Below are 18,898 nucleotides of genomic sequence, written 5' to 3'. Positions count from 1 at the left end.
TGTGGTAACACCACTCTCAGCAGGTGATTCTGTCTGTTCAAAACAGCTCTCCAGCTAGTGCCTGCTAGCTAAGAGTTGAGGGTCTTCTCAGTAAAGGTGACATTATATGCATTTGTATGCGTTGAATATTTCGGAGTCCTAGAGAAAAAATGAAGAGGTGATCCAGAGAATGTTCAAATACTACTTGTACCAAAGGTGAAGTGGGGGAGTGTGTTTCCAATGAATGTGGAAGTGACAGACCTGCTGTGTCTTGACCTATTGTTTTTCAACCAAGTGCATGTAGGGTTTAGCAGTGGTTCATGGCTGGCTTTGTTACCATTGGCTGAGCTGCGCACTGTTAACAATATGGGTACTTTAAAAGTCTTTGGGATGTGGTGCTCTTGTTTTAAATATCAAACACTTTCAGAACACTTGACTGTTCCATTGTATTCTTATTGTATTGTGTTCTAGTATTGACTTGACGCAGTGTCTTTAGTGCAGCATAACTTTTTAACCTGCCCTCAAGATTGAGGATGAATCTGTTTTCCTGGTTTGGCTCAGTCTGCTCAAGCCTGACATTAAATTCTCAGTTTTGAAATGGAAAGAGAGTTCTCTTTATTCTTGGGAAGTTGTGGTTCATTTCAGTAGTTATTAAATGTCTACTTCAGCTCTGTCAATGTAAAGAAGCTTTTTACAAAGCAAAGCTTTTGTATCTAAAAGCACAGTGATTACATTCATGTCGTTTTTTTTAAAGACTATTGTACATCTTTGTGTGGTATTTTCACAGCCTTTCTTAAGGTTTCACCGTCGATATTGGGGTGGAGAACTGTAAATAATAACACATTTATAGACTAATAGGATTTGTGTGTAAATAAGACCCAGGGATTACTTTTACAGATCAGACTTTTATCTTAACCTTCTAACCTACAATCATAGGAACACAAGAACCAGTGCACCACACTGAAACTGCTGCAGACTGGCAGTGCTGAAGGTGCTTTAGCTGCACTTGTGTTGTGCTGTTTGCATTCTGTTGTTCTGGACAGCACACTGACAGTGCTGTTGCTTTGTCTATCATTCATTAGACAAGATGTTTTAACCCCATTATTAGTTTCCAATACAGACAAAAATAATAAATCGGTTAGTAGAATTAAATGACAGCAAGAGTTTAGAAGTGCCCATGTATTCCTTATCTTGAATTAATCCTCGTGCATCTTCTGGAAGTAGTTTATTGCTTTGGCCATGGTTGATTTGTCAAAAGAGCCACTTGAGGCAGTTGGGTTTCTTCATAGATTGTTCTGTCTCAGTTTTCTGACACGCTTCTGTTTGTCCTAATTGTGTCTATTAATGATTAAAGTTCTTCAGCTTTGATATTTTGAAGCATATTTTTTTCATGCTGTCTGTGATTTGGATGAGTTAGTGTTAGAGCAGGAAGATACAAGATTGTTTTTAGGATTGCAATTTTACAAATACGTGCAGATGTCAAATTTTAGTTAGCTTTCTCATAGTTATGTTAGGGATGGAAACGAGACACCAGCTGGACATTAGGCTGGAGCTCATCAGAAGCCCTGCTTTTCTCCCTGATGCCTTTTGGTTCTTTGCTGAGAGACATACAAAATGGAGTTCGCAGCCACAGATTTATCTGCATCATTTTAATGATTGTGATTTTAGTGATTTAGTGATTTGACTCTCTACAAAACGTGGACTTTTTTCCAACGTGTTCCTCACCCAGTGCTGTCTGATCTCACTGTAGCTCTTGGAGTAACCCATCATTGCAAAAGCTCTGCAGGACCAAGACTGCACCTCTCACACTGTGCTGTGGAAAGAAGGATGGCTAGCAGGATTCAGGCTGCCTTCGACTCTGAATTCAGTTTTGTTGGAAGCTCCACGTTTTCACTTGCAGATTTGTAAACATTTGGCTTAGGGAGAAATTTTTGTCTGTATTTTGTGCTCGCTTTCTATTGCGTGAGTGCAGAGTGGACGATTTGAAAGTGTAAGTTGAAAAAGCTTACGTGGTTTCCAACAGCAAAACTAAAACTTAAAGATCAGTGCATCTTCAGGTCTGTCGATGTGAGGATGCTGATCCTCCTGTCTCATTCGTTATGTGTGGTTCTATCATGTATGTACTTGAGCAAAATAAATGGGATTGCACGTCTGGAAAAGTGTGGCAGGTTTAGACTTGATAACCTTTATTTTGCCCTCAAAAAGTAGTAATAAAATTAAAAGGTGGAGCCAGGCAGCTTGCTGTGGCTGTGTTTTGGGTTGCTGCAGAGCTTTTTTTAGCACAGAGGCCTGCTTTCCCTCGGAGAGCATACAGCACAGAGAAAAAGCTGCCCTTAACAGTCGGCTGGATCAGCCTCAGATGCAGCAGGCAGAGGCTGGGCTGAATCTGTGCTTCAGGAAGGCACTTGAATTTGTGTTCTTTGGTTTTTTTTTTTTTTTCCCCTCTCTCCTCCCGCCCTCAGAATAAAAATAAATCCTCAGGCTCTGCAGCAGGACCAAATATTTAGCTGAACAAAAATTCCAAATCTAGCATTTCACTGTAGGTTTAGCAGTTTTGTTTACAAATCTATAACTCCTGTTTTGGGTCCGTTCTTTCAGCATGAAAAGATAGCCACGTTTTGTAAGCCTGGGAAAGAAATGAATGCAGCATTTCTTTTGCTGACAGCAGGCAGGAACCAGTAACAGCACTGGGAGTTTTTCAGAAGTTGGGAAGCATCCCTTCTTTTATGACCTCTCCTTTTGTCAGTTCTGACACAGCTTGGCCGGCGTGGCAGAGCTGATCCAGGCGTTCGGTGCCAAAAATGGGGAAAGGAGACCTTTCCTGTTAACACTGTGTGTGCTGTTTGTGTGCATAGGGCTTCTGTGAGACCCAGGCTCAATTTCTGTACCGAGAGCTTGCAGAAATGTTTCTGGTGGAAATGTTTTCAATTTGGGATGCTGGAGTATTTCAGTTCTTCCTGCAGCATATGTGTTTGACCTGTCTTGTTTTTCTCTGGCATCACATAGAAGCACCCAGTTTAATCTCCAGCACTCTTACTCTCGATCCTCACTGAGCTAGGAGACTCCCTGTGCCCAAAAGACAAATGAGCCATTGACTGCCATCTGGGAGATAAGGATTCATAATAGACGTGGGTCAGGGGCCCTTGCTTTGTTGGGGACTGATTATGGTATAGAAATAATGTGCTTGGTCATGGATTTTAGAGGAGGGGTGCCAGACACATGGCACATGCAGCACCTCCTGCTGCCCCAGCTCCAGCACCATTACTGCAGGCTCCTCAGGGAGGTCCCTGCTTTCCTCCATCTGGTGGTGAGGTCTGTGACAGTGACGGACAGCCAGAGGGGACAGAAATGAGCAGGGTCCTGTAATCGAGCTGAATTTGCTGAGAGTGGGGCGGGGGGGGGGGATTTCTGCTTACGGGGGTCCAAAAAAAGGGGAGGGAAAAAAAGCATCATGGAGGAAGTAGTGGACGGTGAGTAGAGCCTTTGTTCTTGATATTGTTTTTAGTTTTGTGATATTCTGAGATTGAGTGCCATCCTGTGGCACCCATCTTGTACTGCTCGCAATCAGTATGCATGACCACACTGCTTAAGCTTACTAAAAACAGTTCCTCCTCCCAGCCACTGCTGGAATTAGCTGGAGGCTTCAAGTGAAGTCATAACATATATTTTGGTCAGTTATCTAGCTTCAAAATAGTTGGCATCAACTTCTTAATAAATCGTTGTGATCTTTTTCCACGTAGGGAGGAGTCTCCTTTGGACTTCGTTGCTTTTTAGTGTAGGCAGTCCCTCCTAGAGTGCAACTTCTGCAGAAGCAGCTGCCTGTTGAAGAAATTTTTTGTCTCAGATGAATGTGAAATGCCCACCACTGTCCAACCAGCGTTGCGTTTGTTGTAATCGTGTGTTGATATTTTATGGCCTGGGTTATCATTAATCTATCTAATCCAAATCAAGCTGTTCCTGTTGTCAAATCCAGTCTGTGCACCTGCTGTGTGCAGCACCCCTGTGTCTGCCTGCTCTGCTCAGGCTCTCGTTGTGCTCTTTGTACTGAGAGTGTGGAAGCTTTGTGCAACCTGCAGATGGGAAGGAAAGGCTGTTCCCCTCTGAAGGCTTATGTTAGCACTTACATTCTTGCCAGCCCTTTGTGGTGTTGAAAAGATGTAATGTATAATAGGGGATGGGTAGCTATTTGCATTTTGTATAAGAAGGCAAAAATATTTCAGGGTAACTCAACTGTATGCATAACAATGATGTTTAGCCCAGCAGAGTGAGTATAAAATAGTTTCTTAATGGTTAACAGGTATGGTTTATTTCATGAATTGCTGCTTTCTGATGATTCTTTAGAGAAAGTGCTGAAAATAACAAAAAACTTGAGGAAACACATTTCCACACTCGGGAGCAGGCATACAGCAGCACGTTTGCAAACATGTCCTGAGTGTGGAAATGAACCAGGTAGTTGCAGTAGTGCCCTGATGGCTGAGACATGGACAGCAGTTTGAGCACACACTTCATCAGCTGTGAGTGAATAGGAGAGGGCTGACCCACATTCTTTGGATTTCAAATACTAATGAGCATGAAGAATTATTTTTCATGACTTGTCCAGAACACTGGTATGCTGCGGGTGGTTGGGAGGCTCTGTGTGTTGTTGCCAGCATGGAGAGGGATGTAGTCATCAGTTTACTTGATCAAATGTAGCTGAAAATGTGACTTCAGTGAGGTTTGTATTGCCAGTCAAACCTAGAAATGAGGAAGGGAGGGAACAGTGTATTATGGCATGTGTGCTGACTGAAACTTGGATTTGGGGAAGTGTTCTGGAGTAGAATTCAGCCCATCGCAGCCTTTCTTTAGACAGAAGAGCCCTGTTTGTTAATCTGATAACAAGGTGATGCAATCTTCTTTTTTTCCTACAGCTTGGCAAAATGAGGCTAACCATACCATGCAGGGCTCTGACCTGTTCACACCTGCAGTGTTTCGATGCCACTTTATACATCCAGATGAATGAGAAGAAACCAACTTGGGTTTGCCCTGTCTGTGACAAGAAGGCACCCTATGAACATCTCATTATTGATGGGTAAGTACAGCTGGATTCAAAGTGAAGGATGTAACTTCTACTTTCTGTCACTGTGTTTGTGCAGTACAGGATACATTGCTCTGCAGTCTTGGTTATCTGATTATGAGCTGTTCTAAGTGGCCACATCTTTGAATTTCCCCACTGTTAAGGACTGCTTACCAGGTGTGTCTTCTGTCAGTGTTCCAGAAGAACAAAGGTGATCAGACTGAAGGTTTATAATAATTGGAGGTATTCTTTCCAATCTCAGACAAATGTTTTACTACTGTGCCTCAAAGTTGTCTGTTCTTTCACATATTCACATATGATGGATTCCTAGTTGAAAATAGCACATACTGACCTTTTTCCCCTTAAATAGAGCAACTGCACAAATCTGGCATAATTGATAAGACATTTGTGTCAGATCAAATAAGTGCTGCCATCTCACCCCCCCCCGTGCACATACAGTTTCACACTTGGGGAGTTGCTGTGTATGGAAAGTGACAGAGATCAATTCCCTGGGACTGCCTACCTACAGAGTGTTAGGAAAGCAAGCGTTGGTCTCCATGTGGAAATGCCAAATATGAATTCCAGAGTTTGTAATTCTGTTTTTTAGATAGGAGCTATCTTTTGGAGGCATATGTGTTTTATGCTGAAAACAAAGCTAGAGCTGCAGAAAACCACTCTCCAGCCCTTTTGGAGACCCTCGGGTCTTGTACAGGCAGCTTTGGAATCGGGGGCCCTTGGATTTATGGGTCTTCTGCTTTGGATTGAAGAACTATGAGGATTCTTGCTCCTGTACAGCAGTAGAGACTAACAGTTTCAGCCTCTAGTAGCGAAGACTAAGAGTTAGTAAATAATTAAAGGAGTGTATCATTCTTATTACCCCTGTGTTGTCAGGTGTGGATGTTGGAGATTAGGTGACAGAACAGCAGCATCCCAGAGAAAAGGCTCTTTGTAGAAATGTTTTAACCTGGGAAAGAGCAGACTGTCTCGCTAATTAAAGCAAAGCTCTTTCCTAGGCAGAACCACGTGAATAGTCTTGGTCAAAAGCTGGAATTCACACGGGGTGATGTGGTGCCAGGATTCTCGATGCTTTAGGAGACGCAGATAGGAGAAGAGCATGTGAGTTTAGATTCCCATGCTCAGCCTTTGTTAGGAACCTTTCACTTAGAAAGGAAAAGGAGCTTTCTGGAAGTACTGGCCCTGAAATGCTCAGCTGTAGGGATTGCTGTAAGATATAGGCTTTCTCAGGTCGACACTGTTGAACAATCTCTTACTTCCCCGTGTTTATTTTCATGTTTGTTTACATTCTTCCTTTGTTTTGGGAAATACAGAGTTCTGTGTTGTGAGATCTGGAATGTTCTAAACCCATCTTTTAAGTGAATGTGCAGATCTGTACTTTAGGTAGTTTTAAAAATGAAAAACAAAAAGGCAAAACAGTAACTCCATTTTAATAAGGCAGTGGATGAGGGAGGGATAAAGCAGCAGCAGTTATCAGTCCCTTTTCAACACTTTTCAAATGTAGAGTGACTGATAACAAAGATTTTGAGTTAGAAATGAGTTATCCTCTTTTTGAGGGTGGATACTAAAAGATTTTGATTGACAGGTTGTTCATGGAAATCCTGAAGTATTGTACAGACTGTGATGAAATTCAGTTTAAGGAGGATGGCTCATGGGCTCCTATGAGATCGAAGAAGGAGGTGCAGGAAGTGACCACATCTTACAATGGAGTTGATGGTAAGTCGTGTTTTGGGACGTGTGCACTGAATGTCCTACTGCTGGACTTCAACTTTGATATGCTTATTTTTGCTTGTGGTAGCTTTTTTAGGCATGTTTGCAGCAAAGACTGCTTGAATAATTCCCTCTTGGGGCCAGTAGTACTTTTTAAGGAATAAGTAATGTGTCAATTTGCTGTCTCTAAGTTGTTTCTGGAGGCAGTATAGTAAGCTATGATGTGAAGATGATTGTAGTGTTGTTGTAAACTACAGCTGCTGTTGTCTTGCCTTGTACAGGATGCATAAGCTCTTCCTTAGAACATCAGGTTTCTTCTCACCAGCAATCAAACAAAAATAAGAAGGTAGAAGTGATTGATTTGACCATTGACAGCTCGTCAGATGAAGAGGAGGAGGAACCCTCTGCGAAGAGAAGTTGTCCTTCCATATCTCCAGCATCACCAATGAATAATAAGGGGTGAGAGTTAAAAATGCAGGCCAATGCAGAGAGAATGTATTTGCAACAAAATGCTGACAAATTTAAAACTAAAGCATACTTAAATTGTTCCCAAAGTTAGCAGTTTGTTACAAAATAATTTGATCTTGGCTTACAAAGCCTAAAAAGATTGGAGTACAAGATGTTAGATGTATATTCTGCTATGTAAAACACACATACAACGCTGTGAAGGATATGCAGCTCATAAGTGAAGTTGTATATACACGTGCTTTCATAGCTTTGTAAAGTTAACTTCGTTCGGCGCGTCGCATGATGCAGGTTTTTAATTGCATTTGTGAAAACGAGGTTTCACGCAAGTGGTTGTGGCTTAGAGGTATGTTTTTGTGGCTTTGGAAATGCTTTCCTTCCATAGGGAAATATAAGAGCAGCACATATGGAGAGTGAGCAGTGAGAAACATACTCGGGTGTGGTGTAGGACGTGTGGGTTTTGCCAGTAACTGCTGCCAGTAGCATAGCAATAAAGAATGCCAGAATAAGCTGACTGCACTGAAGTAGCCATGCTGTTAATAGCACCCTGTTCACGTAAACATGGGGGGATGAAAACTGAAGCTAAAGCTGTGGGATCCTGCCGTTGAACTCATTACTTCTCCAGTGATGTTAAACCTCTCAGTGATCACTTAAAACTCTTCGAGTCCTTTTTGGGTGTGTTCTATTGTTAATTGCCTTGTAAAGCAAGACTGTTAGGCAGATTCGTACCTCCTTCTAGGATACAAGATGCCTTAGGGTTGTCTTGTCCCAGCTTAGGAGTGCATGTAGAATCTTTGTAGTGGAGATTCCTGTACCATTTGCAGTGGGTCCCATCAGTTTCTTCTGTTAAGATTGAACTTTGCTTTGCCTTAGTTTTGCTGAACTTCAGCAGGTTGGCAGTCTGTCTGGAACTGAATCAGTTTTCTGATTTAGCAGCTTAATCGCAAGAAAAAAGTTTGGGGAACATGTAATGCTCAACCTCTTTCCCCTGCAGGACTCACTGAGGTATAGCAGCAGCTTGATGCTTTCTAGAGAAGCTTTGAAATTTAGCAGGGGAGCTGTTAATGCCTGTCACAACAGTAATACAGTGTGCTGAGATTGTTAAATTTGAGATGGGCACCCCTGCATGGGACAGCAGTAGAAATAAGGAAATCTTCGAATGGTGTACTTATAGTCTTGGCTGTAAGGTTAAATTTTATCCTTTAAACCTTTTGCTTTTTCTAGTATTTTGAATTTACCCCATCAAGCATCTCCTGTGTCAAGAACACCAAGCCTTCCTGCTGTTGACACCAGTTACATCAACACATCACTTATCCAAGACTACAGGCATCCATTCCATATGACACCTATGCCTTATGACTTGCAAGGTAAGCTTCTGACCGTTCCTAGCTGTGGGTACAGCTCTCTCAGCAGCTGTGACTATTAGAGAAGGATTCAGACATACAGTTGTTTCACAATCCAGTTGTGCAAAATAATATTTTTACAACCGTAGAAGATAAGGTGGTATTTTAAGAGAAGGAAGGTTTAAGTTAGTGTCTTAGGGTGTTAAAAGTCTGATTTCTTATTTCTTCCAAGATCTGGTGGTAAAGAGAGTCTGAAATGTCGTTAGTTTTATGCTGATTGAATTTGTTTCATTTCAAAATTTGGTGGGAGAAGTTGGGAGGTGCTTGTTTGTTTTGAGAAGCTTGACCTCTTTTTCTTTGGCTCTTTTCAGGTTTAGATTTCTTCCCTTTCCTGTCAGGAGACAATCAGGTAAGTTAAGGAAAATCAAATCATCTGGCAGATTGCTTTTCTGAAAAGGACTTGCTGACTTGGACGTATAGGCAAGAAAAGAGCAAATCTGTAACACAGGTGTGAGTGCAGGCAGTCTGTACCTCTTCTGTGCACGCAGGATGTAGCCAAACATGAGCACTGGCCTAAATACAGGTGCAAGATAAGGCATAATAACAGATAAATACTTCTCTTCAAGGCCTTCAAGCTGGTTAGCTGCAGGTGTATTGTGGGATGACCATTGGCTGTGGCTGAAAGTGCACCAGCCACCTCCTGAGCTTTCGCAGACTTTAAATCTGTGTGACCTGTCTCCATCTGACAGAGCTAGGCCCCACCACTGGGCCTCTTGGCAGTTTTCTCTACACAATTTTGAGCGTCAGGACAGCTCTTTTTTTTTCCTTCCCCTGAGTCTGTGTGCCTGCTCACACTGTTTGCTGCTTTTCTGTGAGCGCTTACTGAAACGAGCTAGATTTGGTGCTGGCTTCTGCAGTTCTAAAAAGATCATTCTCAAAAGGATTGGCAAGCCCTCCCACTTGATCACAGTGCCTTCAGTGTGTCCAAGCAAAGGAGAGGACTGGGGTTCACCCACCTTTCGTCCCTCCATTCCTGTTCAGCAGCCTCAGATAGGAGAATGGTACTACAAACAAGGGGACTTCATGTCATTGCAAAGACTGGAGCCAGTTTAACAGAGCTTGGATTCAGAGAAGCTTTCTTCATATTCAGTAAAAACATAGATGTGGGGATTACTCTGAAATGAGTATTGCCCAAGTCTGGTGTTGCACTGGCATGGCATAATTGTACCAGTGCCTGAGTGTCAGGAAACAAGGCTAAATGGCCTGCGTGGCTGTTTCCTCCTGGTGAAAAGAAATACAAAGTGCAGAATTACCATACGGACAGATAGCATTTCAAATCCAGATCTTGGTAATAGAAGTTCTTGCCTTTTGGGGGCTGCCTGTCAGAGAGTATCACCTTGGACAGCCCTTGCTGCCTTCTGATGGGCCTAAACGTGCTATTTCTAAAGGTGTTTTTCACAGAAGTATGCTGTCCTCCACCAGCAATGAGTAGCATGTAGTTATAGCAGCTGTAGTTGATGACTAATGAGCAGAGGGATGGCCAAATGATTCTTTGAATTTTGGGGAATTTTTCCACCAAGGAATTGTATGGAGAGGTAAAAGAGTGCTTCTGCTTGCCGTTTCTTACTGTTTGCCTGTCTTGCGATGCCGCTGCCTTTCTAGTGTTTTTTCTTACTAATTGCCAGTATTTCCCATTTCGTTTGGCTCTGGAAGTCAGGGGCTGCAGAGGTAAAAGTTGACTGCGTCGATCCGCTCACCTTACAGAAAGGTTGAGTGGGCGAGCTGGTGTGAAACCCAGCAGCTGTCAGAGCTGTAGCTTACAAATATATTCTTTTTTGCTGGTCTGAATCAAACCAATGGTGTCTGAAATGTAACTTGCAAATGTTGTTTTTCCCCCCAGCATTACAACACATCCCTTCTTGCCGCTGCAGCTGCGGCAGTTTCTGCATCAGATGATCAAGAACTCTTACACTCTCGTTTTTTCCCATACACTTCATCTCAGATGTTTCTCGATCAGCTAAATGCAGGAGGAAGCAGTTCTCTGCCAGCCACAAACGGTAGCAATAGTGGCAGTAACAGCAGTCTTGTTTCCTCCAACAGCCTGCGAGAGAATCATGGTCATCCAGTTGCAAGTAGGAGCGGCGCGGACACGGCGTCTATCTTTGGTATCATATCAGACATTATTTCCTTGGACTGATTTTTGGAGAAAACGAACTGGTCAGAGGAAGTCTTTGTGCTTGGTTTTACTTTATGTTAGAAACATAGACAGGTTTTTTTCCTTTTTTAGGGAAAAAAATTTACATGTACAGAGAACAAAACTATATTTTCAGTTTTACTTTTGTATATAAATCTAAGATGGCCTCACAGATAAAAAAAAAAATAACAAAAAAAAAAACCCACAAAGCAAAACACACACACAAAAAACCCACAAATACAAGGAACTTCGATTTTCTGGATGCTGAAGATTCTACACCTGTGCATTTGTCATGTGAGTTACTTTTTCTGCCCTTAGTTTGGACACAAATGGCATTATTCTCTTCACAGTAACATAAATGGGAAAAGGAACTGAACTTCTGAAGTTCAAGCTCCTAGGTTTTTTCTTTTTTTTCTTTTTTTTTTCTTTTTTTTTTGCCTCTTAGAGACATCTGTATTTGGTGGTGGAATGTAATTCCCCCATCCCATTTTGGTGCAGATTTTGTTGTGCTTGAAGTGGAATAAACCCTACCCAGCCTGTTCCGTACCGTTCCCTCAGTTTGCAGTACGTAGCCTTTCAGGAGTGTTTATTTGTCATTTTTTGTTCTACGTGACCCTGTTCAGCTGACTTTCTTTTTAATTCCATGCTTTAATCAAGCATGTTGCAAGCTCGTTAGTGCACCAATTATTCTGGAGGGCCAGACTCAATAAAATGTCAGGCTGAGAAATGTTTTGGCTGTGTTAATGTGGGACAAGACCAAATTGGTACAGAATCTAGCCCCAGAGAAAAGCATTGACACATCCCACTGCAGGTTTTTGTTTCTAACAACTTACTATGAAATCCTTTTAAAATAACTTCAGATCCTAATCACAATATTAAGCATGTGTCAGTTTGAGATGTGTGGAGCTGCTTGTGCTTTAAGGTCAGCCACGCGTGTGGAGCTGGCCCACTGGGCTGGGCCTGCCTGCTGGCTGGGAAAACCTCCTTTGAGCTGCAGTACATCAAATTTCTGCTTCACAGTGAACTTGTCAGCAAAAGGAAGAAAATCCAAATGCCAACGCTCTCTTGCATGGTTTGTGCAGCTGATAGTGGTCTTGGTACACCGTCTTCTGAGTTCGCCTTCACCGAGTTAAGTTGATATTCAATGTTTAATGTGAGTCTGTTAAACCAAAAAAAAGCCCGGCGCCCTTCCCTGCACTTAAACCAATCTCTGCCTATTGAAGGTCATGGGTTCCTATTCAGTTTTCTCCCTTTGGCTTGGCGATTGTTTTGATTCCCCATTCCTTTCCATTCATTTCCATTGCACTTGGAGCCACGTTTGCTTCCTGGTTTCACTTCTTTTTTTTTTTTATCTCAGCCATGTGTGACATAGGAAAATCTTTTTGTAAGAGCTGGTGGATCATTTGGGCTGATCCGTTCTTGTTACAGAGAAACGTGTAAATAGCTGGAATGCAGTTTTTCAGGAGATTCTTTAAAGTGAGAGTAGGGGGAGGGAAGGAGGTGATTCTCTTGTGTCCCAAAGTCCGCGTCAGAGAGAAATGATTTCCTCTGGTGTGAAAACTATTTTTGTAACTGGTTGAAAGTGCAGGTAACAGGTTTATCAGGAAAGAGAGTGAGGAATACAGAGGTTAGCAGATGCTTGTCTGAGTTTTTAATGTCCCAAGCTGTTGATTGCAGCTGTAGTTTGCTTTGAGCATTGACGAGGGCCACCTTTTGCCTATGAAGTTGTCTCAAAATATTGCATTAATTAAAAAAGGAAAAAAAAAAAAAAAAAGAAAAAAAAAAAAAGAAAAATGACAAAAAAAAAAAAGAAAAACACGTTAATCCAAGTAGCATTAGGTATTGCTGTATGATCAGTTGTATGGTTCTTTGAAAGGTTCACATGATTATGTGGCATCAAAATTGTTTTTAGTGTTTTTACAGCATCCCTCTGCCACTAAATAGTTGACTTGAATTTTGAAAACAAACGTTTGTGTTTATATGTATATGTGTGTGTATATATGTATTTATAGATCCGTGTGTGTGAGTTAAAAGTGAGTTAAATAGTTTTTCCCATGCATGTGTATTTCATACATATCTGGCTGATATATATATATATATTTCACCATACACCAATTTTATAATTTATTAAATGTCAGTTAAAAAAAAAAAATAAAATAAAAGGATAGAAAATGGGAAATACTTATTTTTTAAACTCAGTCTGATTTCGAAGTGATTAAACCCCCATGAGGAATATGGCTGGTGCATTTTAGCCGTGCGTGCTGCCCCGTGCCGCAGAGCAGCCGCGTCCCGTCCGCGCCTTTGGTAAAGCAGAGCAGCCAGAGACGTTGGCAGAGCCCAGCGAGGCGATGCCCCACTGACTGAGCAGTGTGCTGAAGAGGAGCACAGGAGCAGCCTGCGTCCGTTTGCACCGCGGTATTGAAATCCTTGTCGTTCACGTGTCAAACCGCTTGTGGCAGGCGTGGCGAGACAGGATGCGGCACCTCGCTGCCCGCGCTTGGAGAGTGAGGCCGCCTGGTGATGTCTGGCACTCCTCCTGCGTGGCCCCGGAGGGAAGGAAGGCTGCTCAGTTTGCTGCTGCCGTCTCCGACCTTCGTTGCTCTGCAAAGAAGGGAGAGAAACGTTCCCGAAACTCTTTGCGGTGTGAATCCTGTATGCTTTGAGTGTTGGTGTCTCACGCTGGGCTGTGCTGTATAGTCCATCATCTCTGTGCCTCTGACCACAGCTAACGTGACTTGGGAGAAGTCTCAGTCTGAGTTCTCAAAGTTCCCTGCAAACGGAGCTCTGATCCGCGCCGTCAGGTGGCTGAGGAGAAGAGCTGCAAAGCGCTGCCTGCTGATGCTGGGCGGCCGCGCTCTGTGGTTCACGTCCCCGAGCTCCTGCAGGGGAGGGCTGGGGGTGGGAGCCCTGCGTGGGGTCAGGGTGCGCGCACAGCGTGGGCCGGACGTGGCTTTGGGTGCTGGTGGGCATCAGTGCTGCGTTGGAAGGGAATAAACCACCGCTTGGAACTGCAGTCTGCACAGGTCGCATTGAGAGCGTTGTGCTGCCGCCAGCAGCGCTGCAGTAGTGGCTCCAGGCCGACCTGCTGCCCCCCATGCAGGGTGCCTGAGGGGCGGCTGTGGGGCGGCCCCCATACGCAGCGCTGTGGGGAGAGCAGTGGGCTGGGAATTCCTCCCTGCGGGTTCACATTTCAGGGTTTGAAGCACATTTTAAATATATTCAGAAAGGGTTTCGTTTTGTCAGTGTAACTGTTTTGGGTTTTTTCCTTTCTTTTTTTTAACAGAGCTTAGATTTCTAACAAGGGAAAATTGCTGGTGGTCCCCCAAAGTGCTGCTGTTAATTGTTTTAATTAACAAAGGGAAAAAAAAAAATGTATATAAGCAGAATATTAAAATGACCATTAACTCAGATCTGTCATTCATTGCCTTAAAACTTTCTCATAGTTTCCATACGGCATGCCAAACCAGTACATGGCTTTTAAAGATGTATAGTAGACCAATGTCAGTTTGTATAAAAGTACCAAGTGAAAATATTTATTATATGCATTGGAAAAAAAAAAAAAACAAATGGTTTACCTATTGAATGTTACCTGTTTATGTAGAACTCTTTAGATGTAATAAAAAGCATTCGGCTACATTGTGTTTCCTACAGCCACACGCAGCGGGGGGGGGGGCTGGGGGTATTTGGTGGCCCAGGTCCCTGTGAGCAGGAATGCTTTGCTGCTGTAGCATGGGGTGATTCCTGCTGCTGCCTTGCAGCTGTGGCCGTGCTGCTGGGGTGCTGGAAGAGCCTGCTGGTGCTTTGCTTTCTAAGCAGTGGTGTGCTGCTGGAGTTCCTGCCTGACTTCACAGGTTGTGTGATGGCGTTGGAGCTGTGCTGCGTGCCTTTGAGAGCCTGAAGGCACTGCACTGAGTGTTGCTGTGAGGGTTTCCCTGCTGGCTGTCTCACAGATGGAGCTGGGAGTGTTGGTTGCTGCAGAATGAATGAGAAGAGGGAGAGGCAGCAGGAGGCGGTGGGGACGTGCACAGAGTCCAGCCCTGCTTGGGCTTCAGGGCTCTGCTGTGTGCTGCCCTCAGTCCTCAGCTGTGCTGCCATGCTGCGGGTGGGAAGAACACTGACTGCCCTGCATCACCTCAGCTTTGAACAGTCTAGAGATGCGTTTTTGCTTGGTGTTGTATTTTTTTTTTGCTATTATGGAAAGCTGGATTTCCATAGCCTGTTTTCCCTGCCAGACACCTGCAGGAATGTGTTCCAGCCCAGCCCAGTGCTCGGCGGCAGACCCAGGTGCTGCCTGAACGCAGGGGCAACTGAACAGCACAGAGCCGACCTGTGTGATGCTGCACCTGAGCAGAGTGCAACGCTGCAGGAGGGGGCAATGAGAACTGACACACTTTGAGGCTGGCAGCATCCCCTGCAGCCAGCAGGCATCGCACCCAGCTGCACCCCTTCAATGTGCAGCACTGCTGTTGGCAGCACGTGGCCGGGAGCTCTGCTGCTGGGTCAGGCTGCGGGGCCTGGCAGTGTGAGCGCAGCAGGACGTGGCTGTAGGTTTGCTGTATGATGAGAAGTGGTGTGAAGCACGATGCTTTTGCCACGTGGGAACGTCACACCTCATTTATTTCAATATCAGCTCGCATTTTGAGAGAGCGCTTCTCTGGGGTCCTGGGGAAGCGCAGCCAAGGCAGCCCCTGGGTTCCCAAAGGCAAATGATGATTCCTGAGTGCAGGTGGTGATGAGGAAAGATGGAGTGAAGAGAAGTTGCAGGTCTTGCTGCTCACAAACCCCTCCTGGTCAGTAATCGACTGCAGGGAGGCAAATGGTGTGGGTGAACTCTTCGTATTTAATTGTGCCATTTGGCCCGATTTTGGCTTCTTTCAGCAGGTCATCGACTGCAAGGAAACAGAAGGAAATACAAGGCTGTATTGGGTGTAGGTCAGTGGTACTGTGCTGCTTGAACAAAAAGGAACATGGGACATGGGTTTGTGAGGTGGTCAGGCTCTGTTGGAGGTGCCGTCCAGTCTGCGGTTACTGGACCTGGGTATGGCTCTTGTGAGCAGGCTGAGCACTCTGCTCCTCCTCTCAAAGAGAACGTCCTGCTGGTGTAATTAATTCTTCAATTGAAAAATAATGAACGATTCTCAGAACACTCAAGTAACGTGGGGAGGGGAGAAAGGGTCGGTGCTCACTGGGTCAGAGCGCATTGAGTTACAGCACAGCTGAGGTGGGATGGGGTCAGGTCAGCATCAGGTGCTTTTAACTGCTGTCCTTCTGCATTGTTTGGATGAGTGGTGGTGGCCGTGGGTTGGCAGCAGCATGGTGAGCCCACGCTGATGGGTGTGTAATTAAGAACAGCACGCTAATGAGGCTGAGGGAGCGCTCTGTGTGCATGCATGGGACAGGGGGACGGGGAAGAGAAGGAGTGGGAGCTCCGAAGCTGCCATACCCTCTTCCTCGGACAGTTTCTCCCCCAGTCGTGTCAGCTTTGCCCTCAGCTCAGCAGCAGAGATCAGCCCTCGCTTCTCCCGATCGATCATGGCCAGCGCCGTCAGGATCTCCTTCTCAGGCTCCTCCTGCTTCATCTGCCTGTACATGATGTTGAGGAAGGTGGAGAAGTCCAGCTCTGCATTGCGCTCTGGCAGAAGGGAGAGAAAGGCTCAGCTCTGGACTCTGGGGTAGTTCTACCACTTCCCACATCCCCCATCTTCCCTTCTTGGGGCTCCTTCTGGTTTTTGTCTGACAGGGGCAGCACTGCTGGTGGTTCCCACAGCCCACGTACAGCTGTTCTCTTTTGCCCAGCTCGGAACTCCCCCTCTATGTGCCAAATCCTGGGGTGCACAGTGACACACAGCCCCCTCCTCCTCTCCCATCATCTCCCAACTCCACAAAATCAACGTTTTAACCACAAAATACCCCCAGCCATCTCCTGCTAGCATCAGCCAGCTTCGCTCCCTGTGCCCTCCCTCTCAGACCCATTTTGGGATGTGTGTTTGGGACTGGTGGGCTGATTTTGGGATGTGTGTTTGGGACTCACCGATCTTGTGCAGGTGCAGGTGCCGCTGCGCCTCAGCCGGCGTGGGGCTGACCCCCAGGCAGCGCATCACAGCCAGCAGGTCTGCAGCCCTGATCTTCCCTTTGTGGTTCTTGTCGTAGAGCGAAAAGCACTCCTTGAACTCTAATTAAAAGCCAAAAGTCTCTATGATGGCAAAGGAGGGGATCGGGTGGCTGTGTCGGGTATCTCCTTACCCTGTGGTGCAGGGAGGGGACGACTGAGGTCGGGGATAGGGGTGGGGCTGGGGATCCTGGAGGATCTTTTCCAACACTGCTTTGGCCTTAGGTGGTGTTTGGGTTGGATACAGAGGAACAGTTTCTTTTCCAAGAGAGAAGTAATAAATTGACACAGGCTGCCCTGGCAGTGGGGCTGGTCCCCATCCCTCGGGCTGTTCAGAACCACAGGGCTGCAGCACTGAGGGATGCGGGCATGGTTGGGGTGGATTGGGTTGGGGATCTTGGAGTCTTTCTCCAACCTCAGGGAATTTGTGATTCTGTTCTTAAAGTGCCAAAAGTAATTAAAAGTGCAGGCTTGCAAAGCAGGAAGGGATGGAGCATGGCACAAACCCCCCGAGGTCCCCCTCCCCGCCCTCCCACAGGCGTTGGGTCCCGGTGGGGCCGCGGCCCCGGCTCCCCCCGCCGCGATCCCGCTGAGCAGATTGGCCATAATACTCTTATTGCTCTGCAGCACTGCTGTGCACACGCTGCCCCCGCCCCCAACCCCTTCCTCGGGGCCCCTTCCGCGGCGGGGGGGGGGGGGTCCTGGTCCGTCCCCCCTCCCCACCTCCTCCCATACGGCTGGTAGCCGGGTTTGCCCCTCGGCTCCCACCGCAGCTGAAGCCTTTCTGCCTATGGTGGCCCCCCCAGACCCCGCACACCCCGTGGGATGGGGGGGGAAAGGAGGGGAGGCACGGGGGGAAGGGAGATTGCTCGGAGAAAAAGGAGGGGGCAACACCCTCTGCTGCGAGGGTCTGCAGCTGGAAAGTAGGAATAATAGCAATCATAAATACATACCATTAATTTGATCCTGGGACAGAAACTTGGCCTGCGGGGAGGGAGAGGAGAAAAACAGAAAAGAACCAAAACTTCAACATCGTTACGGGGACGCGGCGCAGCGCGCTGCCCCCCCCCCCAATCCCTCACCATGGCGGAGCTCCGCGGGTCGCACCGCGCGGCGCGGAAGGGCCGAAGTCCGGCGGGCGGGGCGGGGAGGGCTGAAATAACAGCCGGAGCGGGGCGGGAGGCGGGGGGGATCGGATGGTTCCGCTGGGCTTTTTCTCTCTTTTTTTTTTCTTTTTTTTTCCCTCTTTTTTCCCCCCTTTTTTTCCCTTTTTCTTCCTCTTCCCCCCCCCCCTTCCTCCTTTTTTTTTCTTCCTTTTTATTCTTTTCCTTCCTTCTCTTCCTTTTTCCTCAATTTTTTCTCTTTTCTTCCTTCCCCCCCCCCCTTTTTTTCCTTTTTTCTTTTTTCCTTTTATTTTCTTTTATTTGCTTTTCTCCTCCTCCTTTTTTCTTCCTTTTTTCCTCCTTTCTTTTTTCCTCCTCTTTTTTTTTCCCTTCTTTTTTTCCTCCTCCTTTCCCCCCCCCTTTTATTTTCCTTCTCTTTTTCCTCCTCTTTTTTTCTTTTTTCCTCTTTTATTTTCCCTCTTTTTCCTTTTTTTAATTTTTTTTTTTTTTTGTGTGGGGTCGAGTGTTTCCTATAAAAATGCCGAGCAGACATTACAGCTCAACCCTAAATAATCATTCTCACATATGAACGTATCACAACGTGTCCCGAATAAGCAATAAACCAAAGAGCAGGACCCCAATTGGTGATAATACATCGACGTCTGGTAATGCATCACAGAACGGTTGGGTTGGAAGGGACCCCAAAGCCCCCCCTGATGTGAGCTCAGCTTATTCTGCCCAGAGCCCCACCAGGGCCGGGCACAGCAGCCCCCCCTGCTGCTCCCCACCCCCAGCACAGCCAATCCTCCCCTGCAACCCCCACCTCCAGCAGCTGAATATTGCAGGTGGGCTCCCAGCAAAGCCCCCCGGCTGACAGCATTCACCTTGCAGCCAATGTCGGGCAAAGGATTTATTTGAAACAACCTC

The 18,898-nt window shown here is 45.7% G+C and overlaps 2 protein-coding genes across 2 annotated transcripts in view; one reads left to right on the top strand and one right to left on the bottom strand.

Annotated features, from left to right (window-relative positions):
• PIAS1 (protein inhibitor of activated STAT 1) overlaps positions 1–10,762 on the top strand; it is a gene marked incomplete at both ends in the record, with an annotated part of 48,266 nt that extends 37,504 nt beyond the window's left edge. The window contains 6 exons of the mRNA XM_079540681.1: positions 4,887–5,047; positions 6,633–6,763; positions 7,039–7,216; positions 8,447–8,589; positions 8,937–8,974; positions 10,466–10,762. Coding sequence (XP_079396807.1) covers positions 4,887–5,047; positions 6,633–6,763; positions 7,039–7,216; positions 8,447–8,589; positions 8,937–8,974; positions 10,466–10,762 — 948 coding nt within the window. The remainder of the gene's footprint in view (positions 1–4,886; positions 5,048–6,632; positions 6,764–7,038; positions 7,217–8,446; positions 8,590–8,936; positions 8,975–10,465) is intronic.
• A 4,788-nt stretch (positions 10,763–15,550) lies between these two features.
• On the bottom strand, positions 15,551–18,851 carry CALML4 (calmodulin like 4; the record flags this gene model as incomplete). The annotated part of the gene is made up of 5 exons (XM_079541092.1): positions 15,551–15,648; positions 16,203–16,391; positions 16,791–16,931; positions 17,822–17,852; positions 18,795–18,851. 5 exons carry the CDS (start codon positions 18,849–18,851, stop codon positions 15,551–15,553), a joined length of 516 nt encoding a protein of 171 aa, XP_079397218.1.
• Positions 18,852–18,898: the final 47 nt, after the last annotated feature.

The sequence above is a fragment of the Tetrao urogallus genome (assembly GCF_951394365.1).
Source record: "Tetrao urogallus genome assembly, chromosome: 11".
NCBI classification, from domain to species: domain Eukaryota; kingdom Metazoa; phylum Chordata; class Aves; order Galliformes; family Phasianidae; genus Tetrao; species Tetrao urogallus.
The sequence above is the reverse complement of the archived record's forward strand: the minus strand, read 5'-3'. Positions and strand labels throughout refer to the sequence as shown.